General features: G+C 43.2%; 1 protein-coding gene across 1 annotated transcript in view; it reads left to right on the forward strand.

Moving 5' to 3' along the window:
* LOC121441899 (FH1/FH2 domain-containing protein 3-like) overlaps positions 1 to 16274 on the forward strand; it is a gene marked incomplete at its 5' end in the record, with an annotated part of 239631 nt that overhangs the window by 135875 nt on the left and 87482 nt on the right. Inside the window, 2 exons of the mRNA XM_041643264.1 lie at positions 898 to 1239; positions 6672 to 6776. Of these exons, the coding sequence (XP_041499198.1) occupies positions 898 to 1239; positions 6672 to 6776 (447 nt within the window). The remainder of the gene's footprint in view (positions 1 to 897; positions 1240 to 6671; positions 6777 to 16274) is intronic.

The raw sequence follows: 16274 nt of genomic DNA on the forward strand, positions 1-16274 counted from the left end.
AGGTTCGGTATCTGCAGAATAGACGGGAGGAATCTCATTGGGAAAGATGCCCTTTGGTGCTGCCCCTGTTGCAAACAGGCAGAGAACTCTGAGTTTGACCCCAGAAAGGAAGCAGTTTACCTTCTATTCCCAAACCTGTATGGCTGTCAATCAGGTTGTCTGAGAGAAGGGAGTATGGTTTTCAAACATGCAATTTTACTTAGGTTCTCATATGATAAATGTGTTAACATTTTCAAATGTCTAGCTCCAGTTCTCTGGATGTATTTTTTAATTTAAAATTGATTTCACTGAAAAACACTGAATATATTTAAGGCAGTCACATAACAAATTTGTATATCTACATCTTGCACCATGACACAACCAAGTTACTAAGCGTATATCCCATTCCCTGTGATGGCCCTGTTTGGGGATGGAGCATGCCACTGTAGCTGTAGACCTGACTGGAGGAGCCCAGCTAGTGAAGGGCTACTGTTGGGCCCTGGAAAAAGAAAGGGGCAGAATTAGTCTTCCTTACGATGTTGCCTCTCTTTAGCGTGGTATATTCCTTGCTTCCCCTTTTCCCATGTCTATGTCTAGATTGGAAAGAGCTCTGAAAGCCATTACTAAAGCACACACAGCTAGTGTACCCAGAAGAGAAACAGGGAGGGATTAGAAAGTGGGCACAGAAGAGCCTGCTAGAGCCCTTGTCTGCCCAGAGGCACACTCTCGTGCTCAGGGGTGACTGGGCACGTGGATGTTTCTGCTGGTGGACGCTTCCTGTGTCTCAAGAAACACACGACTCGACGCGTGCAGTCACCGCACAGTGAGGCTTCCCCAGTCTTTCTCCTTTTCCTAACCTTTGCTCACTCTCTCTCCAATCTCTTTCTCTCTCTGCACCTGGCCTTTCTGGGCCAACAGCAAGGCCAGCTCTGTCTCCAGGCACAGCTCCCCTGGGAAGGATGCTGATGCAGAGAGTTCTGCACTCCCCACCACCACACAGGGGAGGCACCCTCCAGCTGGCACAGCCGCACGGACCCCTGTGTCTGGAGGGGCCTCTGGGTCTGAGGCCAGCCGGCCCGCTCTTCTGCCACCTCCCAGCCCTGGCTTGGCTCCTCGGCCCTCCAGCGCACTAAAGGTGTCACCGTCCAGAGACAAGCTGCCCTACGTGCCCCACAGCCCCTTCCATCTCTTCTCCTATGACTTTGAAGATTCACCTCTCCTCACCAAGGACAAGGGAGGAGACTCTCAGACAGAAAACAGGTAGATTGGCCTGCAGTTGAGGCCTGTGTGTGACTAACCCAGGGACGAAGACACAACTGAGGGCCTGTGTCCCATGCTTGTCTTGTGTGGATTCACTCAGATACAGAGGCACTGGGGCTGAACTAACTCTCTGATCACTGACTTAACGGGCACAGTGAGATGAAAAAGAGAAAGTCCCCTGTGTGAACTAAGGAGCACCTGATTTTAGTGCGACTACTAATAATGGCTTTTAGACTACACTCTGCCAGGATCTCGTGTCCACCCCATCACTCAGCACAAACTTTCTGAGCTGCAAGGTGAGGGGAGGGTTGCACCCTCTTTCTGTAGCATGGCCAGAGTGCCGCTCTTGTCTCCCACATGTCCCTCAAGCCCTCCCGCTGACTGCTGCTGCAAAACCTGACTTCTGGTCTTTCCCCATCTGTTCTTTATCTTTCCGGTCGCTTCCTGCTTTGTTTTCTGGCATATGTGTTTGTGTTTCCTAAGGCTTCTAATGCTATAGAATTGTAGATTGTACCCACTTCCGGATACTTAAGATGCTCGTATTATGTACTTATGAACCCTCCAGTATTGGACTAAGAAATTGTCGTGGTGGTAGGTTGAAGGGAGGCGTGCAGAGCCAGACTGCACAGGGGAAGTGTAACTGTGGCTTGCTCCCATGCACCTCACTGCCTTTACTGCTGCTTCAGGCAGGTGTGCTGCTCACGTGCAGAGTGGGTGATCCTTGTACACATTTTCATTTTTCTAATGGCTGTATATTCTATTTTTAAAATTTCTTTTATTGCATTTATTTGTTGGGTGGGGCATGTGTGGAGGGTCAAAAGGCAGGATGTGAACATCGGTTCTCTCCTTCCTGTGAGTCCTGGAGAACAGACTCAGGTCATCAGGTTTGGCAGCAAGGGTCTTCACCCATTGAATCATCTCACTAGCTCCAAATAATTACCTTTGAAGTGCTTAACTAGGCAGGTAAAATCCATTATAATAATATACTTCTTTTAACATATATATCTAAAATCTTGTATTTCTGCAGCCTGTATCCACAGTCATTGGTTATGTTAGAATATTGGAATAATAATAAGAGAGCAAACTTTGCTATGCATTTATTATGGGCCAGGCTCTCCATCTCCCCTGAAGTTGGAACTTCAAAGTATCACTTGATCCTTAAGAAACAGATTGTAAGCTGTGCGGTGGTGGCACACGCCTTTAATCCCAGAACTCAGGAGGCAGAGGCAGGCAGATCTCTGTGAGTTTGAAGCCAGCCTGGTCTACAAGAGCTAGTTCCAGGACAGGCTCCAAAACTACAGAGAAACCCTGTTTATACAAGCCAAAAAAAAAAAAAAAAAAAAGGAAAAGAAAAGAAAGAAAGACACAGGTTATATCACTATATCACTATGTCAGGTAAAGAACCTGAGGCTGAGAGACTTAATAACTTAGCCCGAGTCAACCTGTGTGCAGCGAGAGGTAGTTACAGTACTAGGAGGCCTGTCCCAGAGTCAGGTTCTCCTCTGTAAGTTTTCCCCCTGTGGCTCCATGTTCTCCTGGGCTTGAAACACCCATGTCAGTCTTCAGGCAGAGTCTTGTCAACAAGGGTGAAATGTTTACCAAAGCTTGTGATGTAGGTACTGGCAAGAATTTTAACTTTGTTCAAAATAGAACCTTATAAAACTTAACCAAGAGGCAGCTCTTCCCACCATGAAATGGCCAGTCTTCCAGGGTAATCAGACCTCCCATCTGATAACTGAAAGATTAATTTGTGACTGCTAACCCCTCTCGGTTACATAAAACATAAAAGAATCTTGAAATGTCCCTTTCATTGGCACCTTTAAGGTTTTCCAGTGTCTTAGGTAGGCCTTACTATTGCTGTGATGAGACAGCATGACCATGGCAACTCTTATTTATTTATTAAAGATTTCTGTCTCTTCCCCGCCACCGCCTCCCATTTCCCCCCCCCCTCGCCCAATCAAGTCCCCCTCCCTCGTCAGCCCAAAGAGCAATCAGGGTTGCCTGTCCTGTGGGAAGTCCAAGGACCACCCACCTCCATCCAGGTCTAGTAAGGTGAGCATCCAAACTGCCATGGCAACTCTTATAAAGGAAAACATTTAACTGGTCTGGCTTACAGTTCAGAGGTTCAGTCCATTATCATCATGGTTTGTCATGGTGGCATGCAGGCAGACATGATGCTGGAGATGGAGATGAGAGTTTTATATCTTGATCCAAAGACAACAGGAAGTAAACTGTGACATTGGGCATAATTTGAGCATAAAAGACCTCAGCGTCCACCCCCACAGTGACACACTTCCTCCAGCGAGGTCCCACCTCCTAATAGTGCCACTCCTTTTGGGGGCCATTTTTTTTCAAACCACCGCTGCCAGGCACACATGGATTCAGCCTGCTGGAGGGTGTTTCTTCACCTTTCTGAGATTGGGAGGCCATGGTGGGAGGAGAGGCTAACTGGAGAAGGGGGCCCTTAAAGCAGCTCGGGTGGAGCCAGCTGAAGAAGAAGCCATACTTAGGCCGCATTTAAGACCTAGTTCGTCTTGCTCAGTACTCTGGGTTCCCTATAGGTCTTTCCCAAGTCCCAAATCCTGACATTGTTGTGTCTTGCACACAGTTTTTAGCCCAGTGAGTCCAGCATGAGCCTTCCATCCTCCTAGAGAGTATCTGTATGCATGTTACGAGCTAGCTGGGTCGGCCTAGAAGACATTACTGGCAACCTCAGCTTTCCCAGCAAGGGATTAGCCTTTTGTGGCTATTCTGTACTTCCTGGGAGTGATGTCAGCACCTGAAGGCTCTTTTCTGGGTCCTTGGTTCTTCCAAGCTTCGTTAGTGCATGTAGTCCTTGGGAATGAGAATAACAGGAACCTGTAAATTACTCAGTTGTCTGTGTTTGAGTGTTGTAAAACCCAGTCACACGCTGCTGAGTGAAGACTGCCGTAGTTTAACTAAGTGAAGCCGGTTCTTCATCTGAGAAGACTCTCAGTATTGTCGGTGGGGGTTGGCTTTCTGATGGATGTCCAGTTGTTGTGATTTTTGTGGGTCTGTACAGCCACAGATCTGGCTACTCAGTAGCTTCCTGCAATTGAATAGGTTGTAATAGAGACCAACCCGTTAGTCATTATAATGAATCCTCCCTCCTCACACACAAAAATGCTGAATAGTGAATTATGATCTGGTAAGTTTGGTTGAAACTGAGAAGCCAAAATTGGGCAGGCTCTGAGGCACTTGAATTAATTACTTGGCCATTAGGAAAACCAAAGGAGGGGAAAACACACTGTGCATGGTCTATCTCCATAACATCATTTAAACAGAATTTCAGCAACATGATCCCATGAAAACATTCAGCAGGATGTCCACAAGCAGTTTGAGGGTGAGTTTCAGTGGCATGAGTAGCAAGCCAGTGTCCAGGCAGCTGGGACAGCCAAGCTGGGCGCCTGTGTTGTGGCAGCACCCGGCTCTACTTGGTTCTCGTCATCCTTTTCTGCATCCCTTTCTGGGGCATCAATTAATGCCCTGTCTTTAACTTCATTCTTTGCTTCTCTGCCTTCTCCATAGCCTGTGGTTTGTGACTCCCTCTGAAAAATTAATCCAGTGCTGATCTGGAGAATGAATTAACATATTAGACATAGGGAATGATAATTTTTAAAGAAAAAAGAAAATCCTGCAACCGCAGCTATTCCAGAGAATCACAGGTTCAAGGCCAGTTTGGGCTCTATATGAGTTCAAGGTCAGCCTTGGAAACATATGAAGATCTTGTCTCAGAATAAGAAATGAAAAACAGAAAATACAGCTCTGTGTTAGAGTATTCATCTATAAAGCCCCATGTTCCATCTCAGTGTGACCTGAGAAGGGTTGGAGAAAGGGGATCAAGTCCTCAGAACCAAGGACCATGAAGGTGACTTAGTAACAGAAAAGGACACTGGCCAGCCTTGTGGTCTGAGTCTTAGTGGAGAAGGTGCATTTCTGCGTACACACCTGACATGTGAACACACAGATTGATGAAGCGATGGCCAAGCTGCCAGAGTTAGGAACCTAGAATTAGAGTGGGGGGATATGAATATTTTCTGTTGTCGCAATTTATTATTAAAACTTGAAATTTTGTACCCATCTCCCACTTTTTAGAAGTAGATAGCGAATGAACATACTTTTTAAAATTTATTTTTACGTTTTAGAGTATTTTTACACAATGTGACGCAACTGTGTCTTGGTGTTTCCATCTAGCCCATTTATCAACATTTCCCATGATGCCAGTTACAAAATTGGTCAGCTTTTATGGTTGCAGAATCAATGATATGTCAACGAATAAGAAGCCATGCTTCCTTGGCTGTTCTATCTCATACCTGGTTGAGCTATCACCATGAGCTAAATAATGCACCATTGAGCATTTTCCTATGTGTTATTTTTTCATGTAAATGTTAGAAATGCTAAAGTGGTTTTTCTGGTGCTAATATCTTGTGGGAAATCTCTAAAGTCCAGTCGCTTCTCACAAGTCTCTGCTGACGGGAGTTCAGCCTGCACTTCTCATGTCCAAGACCTTTGTGAATGTTCATCACGGTGACCCTCGGGGTCCCACACATCCTAATGCAGTGTCCCTAAACAGTTTAAGAAATGAGTTGGCCTCACCTGTGACATGTAGGGGTAGATGCTGCCTTACGTGAATGCCAGCTCTATATGAGGCTTCAGGTGGTGATCTGTTTCCTGGGAGCCACCCTCAGTGACGACACCTACACAGAAGAAACTGCTGAAGGATATTTCTGCACACAGGAAGCTCCCGGATTCTACAAATCTTGATGTCTGTTAAATAGAGATGGCTGGGAGAAGATCAAAGTTCATTTTATTGTAACCACTGCAGGTTTCAGTTGGGATAAGTGTTGGATGAAGTCTGGATGCCTTCATCTCTTAGCGTAGGCTAGTCCAGAAGGCCTGGCGACAGACTGGCCATGGGGTGAAAGGAGAGGAACATGATAGATTCGAAACGACCTGCAGCAGAATGTACAATAATAAGCTGTTTCTTTAGTCAGGCAAACATTTCCACAGGTCTTCAATGGTATTATAATTGTGTCATCCTAAGTAGTTAGAGAGAAAGATTACCATAGTACAGATGAACACAGTTCGAGTTCTTGATTTATGTCCACAATTAATTTTAATGTGCATTTATAAAGTAATAGGAGACATGCTGGTTCTTCTGAAACCCTTTGTTATGAATCTTCCTACCCTGTGGGTTTTGGAGTTTGGGGAACATTTTTAATGAAGACTCATCAAAATTCAATACTTAGTAAGTCTCTGTACCTTTAAATAATCATGCTTTGCAGTAGAATCTTCAGAAATATTTTTCTTGCAAAAAGCTAGATGGTTTTCTAAATCTTATATTTAGAAAAAAAAAACACTTCTTTTGTCTTTTTTTTTTTTGTCTCCAATCTAAACCTCTGTGCTTTTAGATACAGCAACTTCAGCAACAACTCTTTCCACTCCGCTGGACCCTCATCTGGACCAAGTGTGTCCCCATCATCTGCATCATCCTTCTCATCCCCACAGGAAGCCAGGTGAGTCTGGGGCATGGTGAAAATCAATTACCCTGAGCAGTCAGAGGAGGCCAGTGGTGCTCATGTCTGCCTGTAATCCTAGCACTTGGTAGGTTAGTGCAGGAGAAACCCAGAGTTCAAAGTCATGCTCAGCTATATAGTGAATTTGATGACAGCCTGGGCTACGTGAAACCCTATCACAAAATAAAGAGCCAGGAGTGGTGTTGCACACCTGTGACCCAGCACTCTGGAGGCAGAAGCACCTGATCTCTGTTTGCAGCTAGCCTGCTCTATAGAGCAAGTTCCAAGATAACCAGGGTTACACAGAGAAGCCACCCTCTCTCAAAACAAACAAACAAAAACCCCAAAACAAATGAATAAATAATAAAATATAAAAAAAAAGGAAAACAAAGAAAGGTCTAAAAAACGTAAGTAAAAGGTATATTATGAAGAATTTTTCTTTAGAAGATCAGTTTTTCTGACAGTCACACTACTTACTAAGCAAGTATTTCATTTGAGAAGATGATTTGTTCTTATTATTATGCTAGCTCCCATATACTTCCCATAGATATTATAAACATTTCTTCTGGGGCTGGAGAGATGGCTCAGCCATTGAGATCACTGGCTTCTCTTCCAGAAGACCTGGTTTGATTCCCAGCATCCAAATGGTGACTCACAATTGTCTGTAATACTAGGCCCAGGGGATCCATACCGTCCTCTGTCCTCTGTGGGCACCAAGCTTGCATGTGGTACACATGTATGCACACAGACAAAACACTTATGCACATAAAAAATAAAAACAAAAAGTATAAACATATGTAAGTATGAATGTCTTGATTTGCCCTTTAAAGATTATTCTGACTATTACATGAGCTCTGAAATTTGTCTGAGAGACAATGTTTTATCTTCAAATGAGTAAATCTATGTAGATCAGAAGGAAGTGGGCCCACCGAGGTGCTATGCAATTAGTCTAAGACCTACCCAAGGAGAATAGAATTGTATGGGTGCGTGGAAGCAATGTAACTTGGCAAGTGCATTAGACCACCAGAACTCCTTGCTGATTATTACTCCTGGAAGCCAGTGGTTATGCAAGGATGTGTTTACAAGGGAAAGGTAAGACCTGTAATTTTAGAGCAATTAAAAGCAGTTACCCTTAATGGCAAGAGTGCAGGAGTTGGAGACGAGAAGGCCTTTAGATTTCCAGCTCACTCTCTAGGATACTACTCACCCCCTGAGGGTGAAATGCTGATTGTACCAACCCTTTCCCTTAAAGGGGGATTTTGGTGAGGAAAGAATATTGACCACACAGGAATACTGCAAGAAGCCATTGTTTGCAGCCAGCAGAGAGGGTAAGGAAAGGATGGGGGCATATCACTGGGAATCTAAACATGGGTGACTACAGAGATCACTTGCCTCAACCATTGTTTTTAAATAGGACCTGTATTTCACATTCATATTCTCTTTTACGTATGTGGAAGTGTTTTACTAAACATCTCTGGAGCTAGGTGTCTTAGTTAAGGTACTTATTGCTGTGAAGAGACACCATGACCATGGCAACTCTTATAAAGAAAACATTTAATTGGGGTGGCTTACTTACAGTTTCAGAGGTTCAGTTCATTATCATCATGACAGGGAGCATGGTGGCATGCAGTGGCATGCAGGCAGACGTGGTGATGAAACTGAGAGCTCTGCATCTTGCAGGCAACAGGAAGTCAACTGACTGTTACCCTGAAGGAAGCTTGAGCAAAAGAGACCTTAAAGCCTGCCTGCACAGTGACATGCTTTCCCCAGCAAGACCACACCTCCCAATGGTGCCATTCTCTTTGGGGGCCGTTTTCTTTCAAACCACCACACAAAGTTTGACTGGGGTGTGGAACAAACAAAATCTTATAGTTACAGGGAGAAGAGGTGTCCAGTGGAGTTGGCCTATAAGGGGTATCCAACTCAAGCCTCATGAATATAACCCAACGCAAAATTGTAAACTTATTTAATAGATTAAGAGGTGTGTGTGTGTGTGTGTGTGTGTGTGTGTGTGTTGAGAGAGAGAGAGAGAGAGAGAGAGAGAGAGAGAGAGAGAGATATGTGAGCATGTGTGGGTGTGTTGTAACTTGATTCTTTTTCTTATATATGAATTTTATAGGTGACAACCTTGTATCACAGTGTCATGCAAAATGAATGCATGCATTCCTCCACAAATAGAGTAAGGATCAGATACCCCTGGCACACAAAACTAATGAACCCATGTTAAACTCTCAGATTTCACAGCCAACAGTGACCCTGAATTCAAGATTCTTAAGCAAAGTCAGGACTTGGTAATAGGGAAGTCAGTTAAGGATACTGTCTTTAGCATAGGTTCCAGTCCCCTTAGGATTAGGTGAGGTCACTTGGTGTTGTTACCATGGAGATGATCCTTGTCATACCAGATACAAGGTTAGGATGCACAGTGAGGAATGTTGGAGTATGCCTGGCATTACAAGTCTCATGTCTGCTAGATGGCTTAGGGTTTCTATTGCTGGATGAAACACAATGACCAAAAAAGCAAGCTGGGTAGAAAAGGGTTTATTTAGCCTATACTTCCACATTACTGTTCATCACTGAAGTAAGTCAGGACAGGAATTCAAACAGGGCAGTATTCTGGAGACAGGAGCTGATGCAGAGGTCATAGAGGGTTGCTGCTTACTGACTTGCTCACATTTCAGAGCTTTAGTCCATTATTATGGTGGGAAGCGAGGTAGCATGCAGGCAGACATACTGGAGAAGGAGCTGAGGGTTCTAACGTCTTGACTGGCAGGTGACAGAAAGTGGTCTATCTCACTGGGTGTTGCTTGAGCATACATGAGACCTCAAAGTCTGCCTCCACGGTGACATACTTCCTCCAATAAAGCCAGACCTATTCCAACAAGGTCACACTTCCTAACAGTGCCACCTCCTTTGAGGGTCATTTTCTTTCAAACTACCCTACTAGGTAACCAGTCCTTTTGGGACTAAACCAGGTTCTGCCATTATGTCCTCCACAGTACCCGGGTCTATCCATGGTAGAAGCAGGGTAAACACTGGCTAAAGAATCCAGCGAGTCAACGCTCATTGCTGTGGGAACTCCTTCAGCCAATGACCTTGAAGATACTGGCCCACTTTGGGTGTGGTCACATGTACTATATATGCAGATGTAAAAGCATGTGCTGCCCCTTGGCTGCTCATTCATTCCATTCACCCAGACCCAAATAATCACACAGAAACTGTTTCAATTGCAACACTCCTTAATCAATAGCTTAGGCTTCTTCTTAACTAACTCTTACATCTTAAATTAACCCATTCCACTTTCTAGGCTCCTGTTCTCTTTCATGGCATGCTATTGCCATAGGAATTTGGTCACTTTGGCCACTGTCCACTGGCTAGACTAGCTTTCTAGAGCTTATTCTTTTCTTTATTTTGCATATCCTTTCTGGACGTCCTTCCTATGAGGATTTGAAAATTGTGTGATGATACCATGAAATGACAAAAGCTCAGTTTCATTGTGCCAGGAATCCAGTGAACCTGATTACTACTTGTTCTAACCTTGCTAGCTTGTTATTTTGTGCCTGTAATGATAGAGAAATAGATGACAGATAGATTGATAGACTCATATGCTATAGAAGATAAATGATAGATAAATGGAAAGATAGGTGAATGTTATATAGATGTAAATATAATCAAAAGATGATAACTGATAGGCAGATAGGTAGGTAGAAATATATATATAGGTAGATGACAGGTAGGTGGGTATATAGTAGGAATGTAGGATGAATGGATGGATGGATTATAGGCAGGTAGTTAGATAATAGGTAGATAAATGTAAATAGATGCTAGATAACTAGACAGACAGACAGACAGAAGGCAGATGGATGCAGTAGAGCCCTGGATCACAAGTCACATTTTTCTGCTGTTGCCTGAGTGTATTGCATCAATTGCACTCACAATAATGGACATTTTATGAAGTTTATTGCTTGAAAGCTGAATTCTTTGTATATTATTTATAATGCAATTGAACATCTATCACTATTTTTTGCTCTGTTGAGACATATAGCTATTTTTACTGAGATACATACTCAATATAATTTTTAAGATTCATTACTGAAATATATGCTTAGAGTGAAAAGAAGCATCTCAGGATACTTCTTATGAACAATAGGCATGGTTTTGCAAGGAAAGATGTGTACCTTTTGTTAGCAATCACCTCCACACCTCAACTAGTAAACGTAATGCCTGAACCCTGCACAAGTCTGTAACTTTAGAACTCTCATAATCTTGATTTGGAAATGAGATTGGATTTTCAAAGTCGTAGGAAAAAATGGCCATCATCATGAGCTTAGTTTTCCATTCCTCAGGCTTGTTTAGGCATGTTAATGTGTTGGATGTCAATAAAACTTGGCATTACTTTGTATTAATCAGGGTTCTAGAGGAACACAACTGATAGAATAAATTTATATACTAAAAAGAGTTTTATGGGCATGAGTTACAGGTTGTGGTCTGGTTAGTGGGACAAAAGCTGTCTCCTGACTAGAAGGCTAGGAGTCTAGTAATTATCCATGAGACTTGTTTCCAGTCTGTGCGGACATCTAAAAGAAATAGATGCTAATGCCAGTAAAGTAATGCCTTAGCAGCAGGATAGGTGAACTTGCCAACAAGAGTGAGGGCAAGCGGACAAAAGAAAAATCTTCTGTCATGTCCTTTTATGTTGATGACCACCAACTATGACCGAATTACAGTGGCTTTTCTGATCTCATGATCTGGATTTAGGGTGCATTTTCCCACTTTGAATCGTCTGGATTTAGGGTACATCTTCACACCTCACAGTCCACTCTAAAAAAATTCCTCACAGGTGTGCCCACATGCTTATATTTTAGTTAGTTCCAGATCTAGTCAATTTGACAACCAAGATTAGCCATCACAGATATATTGACCCCGGAAAGAAATTCTGATGAAAACTTTATACAATCAAACCAATACAAGGATATTCAGGTAAATCCATTTCTCATTCAGTGACAGAGTCGTTTAAAGTAGTCTTCTAGAAACAGAGAGCACAGCACTAATTTTCATGAAATTGGAATTTAGATTGTGCCAAAACAAAACGAGAAAGCTGGAACTGTTTACAATATCCTCAAGGCTTTAGGACGCAAGTGTGTAATGAAATCAGACTTTGAAAAAGCCCCAATTTGGAAAATGTGCTTTTTGAGCAGAGAAGGTCTAAATATTTTCTTTCTGAAAGACAACAAAATTAAAGGAATATTTGAACCATTCGTCTCAAGTATTCCAAGGAGACAAATGAGCGCTAACTACAGCACAGGGAAGTTTGGGGCCATCGGCCTGGAGAGAGGCAGAACACATGCCCATTCCCTCCCTGCGGGCGGTAGAAGGCAGCTGGGTAGCGATTAGACTGAGCCAGCTGAGTGAGTGGACACAATGGACTAAAGGTAACTTAAGACAATCAGTCCTTGTGCTTAGACTAGAGAGTTCACTTTTAGTGAGGCCTGGGCAGAACTGCCTAGGAGGAGGACCTTGGAGGATCCTGGACCAGATTTTAGGAGGGACTTCCTATGGACATGGCTGAGATGAACCCCAGGTCCCTTGTGTACGGTTAGCACTAATTCTGTCTTCCTGCTAGAGCTACCGCCGCTGATTGCTTACCATAAGCAGGAGTTGCCTATCTGCCTTCTAGCACAGTGTGTTCAGAAACCTTGCTCAGAATGGCCTGGCTTCTAGGGTTGTCCCTGCCGAGCTTTTTCCTCTTCCTGGGGGAAGATAAACCAGTAATGGCATCCACTAGGCAGTTAGAAGGGGTAGTAAGGTACATGGGGTGTGGTACATTGTGGTGACCACGTGAGAGCCACCCTGCCAAGTAGTAGCATCTTAGCTGTTATAGTGTGTCTCTTACTTATCTGTATAGCTGTCACTGTACACCCATTCAGCAGTAATTTCCCATCCTCCTCTCCCCCGTACTTGTAACCCCTGTTCTAGTCTTTATCTACATCTGTGATGTCTTAGATGTCTCATACCAGAGGGATTATGCAGGCTTGGGGACATAGCTCAGTAATAAAATGCTTACCTACCATGTGAGAGGCCCTAGATTCAATCTCTAGTATTGCATGGCAGATAGATAAATAGATAGAAGATAGAGAGATGATAGATAGATAGATAGATAGATAGATAGATAGATAGAAGAGCCGTGTGGTATTTTGTATGTTGTCTTTATGGATGACTTAATAAACTTAGTACAAACTCCACCTATGTATATTATAGATAGCAATATGTCTTCTTTTTAAATGCTTTTCCCATTAAGTTTTCATATGGCACTTCCTCACCCACTGCTCTTTTGCTGAACATATGACTTGTACTCATATACTACTGCTGTCTGCAATGCCCTGATGAGCATGGGCATGCAGATATCTTTTTAGATAACTCTTGAATATATGATCTCAGAAGTGGAGCTACGAGAATATAACACAAGAGAAGCTATTTAAAATTCCTATGGACTTTACAATGTATAAAATGTTAAGTTGTATACAGGGAGGGAGGATGTGGTGGTGGCACTGCCTCCTGTTTTTGAAAAGGGACAATCCTAGTGACTCAATGTGTATACCTCTGGGACCAGCACACATCTATTATAATGACACCAGCGTTCTAGATCATTTAGACAGATATTAACCCAAGCTTTCCCTTGTCTTCCTTTTTCTCTTGGTGATGCTGTCTTGGTTCTCTTTCCATAGCAGTGCTTGGAGCTGAAGCACTCTTTTTAACAGCTTGCCTCGCTGTTTTTCTCTGTGCGCTGCTTCATCCCAGCCCATCCATAGTAATGCACCCAGTCTGTTGCTGATATATGTAAGGTAGTGAGGGTGGTTCCTAGAACATGTCATGTTGCACATATGCCATTATCTGACGGATCCTAATATACTCCCCACAAATGGGTTTGGTAAATCAAAATAGTGCTGTATGCTCAGCACTTCAGGAGGCAGAGGCAGGAGGATTTTGAATTAAAGATCATCCTTAGCTACATAGTGAATTGTAGGCCATCTTGGGCTACATGAGATCCTGTATCAAAAAAAAAGTGATAGTTTTTAAATTTTGATGACTTTTTTGGCACTGTGATCCATAAAGACTATATCAATTTCGGTTTTCAATATAGTGGTGAGAGCCTAGTTTTCCATCTCTTTGTCAAGAGGTAACCCTCTGACTGTGTAGTTGTACATAAGTAAATCTGTGACTTGCACTTTTCTCACTTGCATTGTGTTGAATGTTTTCTCTTTCCTTTTCTACTTTTGGCTCATTGTCCTCATGCTCTTTACATGATGAGTTGCAGAAGCACTTCATAAGCGACAGTGAGATCCTTTAAATTCTATTTATGAAGTTGTTGATGTTGTATTAGTTTGAGGAAGTATTTACTATGGTTCCCCCATTGGAGAAGACGGTCCATCATTATAAGGAAGTCTGGTTGCATATACAAGAGGCAGCTAGCCATGCTGCTTCTGTAATCAAGAAGCAGAGAGTGGTGAATGCAGGTAACCTGCTCATTTTCTCCTTTTTTTTTCCAATCTAGGACTCCAGCCAATGGGATGCTTACTTCCACACTTAGGGTAGGTCTCCTCATGTTTATTAAATGAACATAGAAACTCCATCACAGACATGCCCGTATGTTTATCTCCTAGGATTCTAGATTCGGTCAAGTTGACAGTTGAACAGGTAGACACATTTCAACCTTACCAGATAAATGTAATAGACATCAATTCTTCCTGTCTTCTGTGTTTTATGTTTCTATTGAAGAAAGCGGTTTCTCTGTGGTTCCTTGTAACATTGCTGTCTCTACATTTTTCACATCTAAATACTTTACCTGCCTGGAAATTACTCTGGCAGAGGAAGAATCTTATGTTTTTCTCCTTGTTCCAATACCATATTTGTCTTAACCAATAGGAAGGACGGCAGGTTTGTTGATGCATTGATGTGTCCAGACCCCTTTCTGAGGAATGACTCCCATCTTCTGGAAACAGTCACTCTAGGCTATCAGGGGCTCCCCTTTCTGCCAGTGTTTGTAACTGAAACACGACTATACAGCATTGTTTTGAAAGCTTGGAGTGGTGATTGGCAGCGTTGAAATAAAGGGGACAATGATATTTGGGGATACGGGGACCAGGAAGCTGGCCTAAGCAGTTGCTTCTGCTTCCAGCTCAAGCCCCTAAATGAACTCTCGCTTCCACTGACCCTCTTGAAAACCCATCTGCTCCAGCTGTACAGTGACCTCCTGTCCTTGTGGCCATCTCTACTTTCATGTACGTCCTTCAGTGCTAGTTGCTGCTCTCCCTGTGTTCTCCTGTTAGGTATGCTTGTGTCTTTTGTCCTCTGTGTAACTTGCTGGCACTGGTGTCTTCCTCACCCTACTGGCCTTCTCCAGATGGACATCTGTTCTGTGTGGTCTCCATTACTGGTGTCTTCCCTCCCCATCTTCTTTAAGATGATTTCTTGTGCTGACCTTGCTAGTATCAACATGTGTCTCAATGTCCTCCTTGCCTGGGGTTTCAAGTCTCAGCATCTAACAGAAATGTGATCTCTGAGATTGTCTGGGTCCCAAATACTTGCTGGCTGTGTTCTATCACTTGATCTGCTTAGAATTTTTTGTTGTTGTTTTTAATTGTGTCAGTGGAGTTGAGATTTCTACTCTCCAATGGAGCATTTTAAAAAATTAGATTGATTGATCAACTTAGATAAAGAAAAAAACCCCACTAAACTAAACATTGCTGAGGAAAACTCCAAATAGCATGGAGTGTAGTGTAAAGAGGATCGATTAGCTTTCTTCATGATGACACCTCATGTCACCCTGACAAAAAGAAGTCAATGGCCACATGTAGTGAAAGTTATAGAAGTTATAGAAGCTGTCTGCTCTTTGTGCTGTGGGATTCCTGCCTGCATGCCACTAGGTCTTGATAGCAATCTCATTACAAGCAATAAGAGTCTCTGGAAAGCAAAATGTGGTCCTAATTAATCCACTGCATTCCATCCAGAGTGCACAAGAGGAGGAAAGCAGGTTCCATTGGTGGAGTATGTTTATGTAGGGTCTGGTGAAATCACATAGTGACTGTGTGCTCTAGAGTCCTGGGGTTCTTCACCAGTCCCTGAACTACTCAATAATGCCTGTCTTCAGCAGATACTAGGGATTTTTGTTCTTGCACATGTGTGGGGTCTGGCTCGTCACCATTACTGCTCAAGTTCAAGAACTAAATCATGCCGGGAATTGGATACTGCAGTAGGCTATGTCCTTTCCTTTATGAACTACAGCTCTGAGTGGGTAGCTTTTCCTTCTTGGAAACCTTGACTGCCCCCTTGCTGGCGAGTGGCAGGTCCTGTGTGATTAAGTTTGCAGGTGGGAGCTCTCCCATCTGAATTCTGCACGGATCTTCCAACCGTGTTGCTATTTGTATGCACATCCTTACTGTAGTTCAGTCCCAAGGAAATTGTTCAAAGAACAAACTAGGATGTCCAGGGGCTCTTCTTCTT

The sequence above is a fragment of the Microtus oregoni genome, unplaced genomic scaffold (genome assembly GCF_018167655.1).
Source record: "Microtus oregoni isolate MIOR12 unplaced genomic scaffold, Mior012 000083F_ref0000379, whole genome shotgun sequence".
NCBI classification, from domain to species: domain Eukaryota; kingdom Metazoa; phylum Chordata; class Mammalia; order Rodentia; family Cricetidae; genus Microtus; species Microtus oregoni.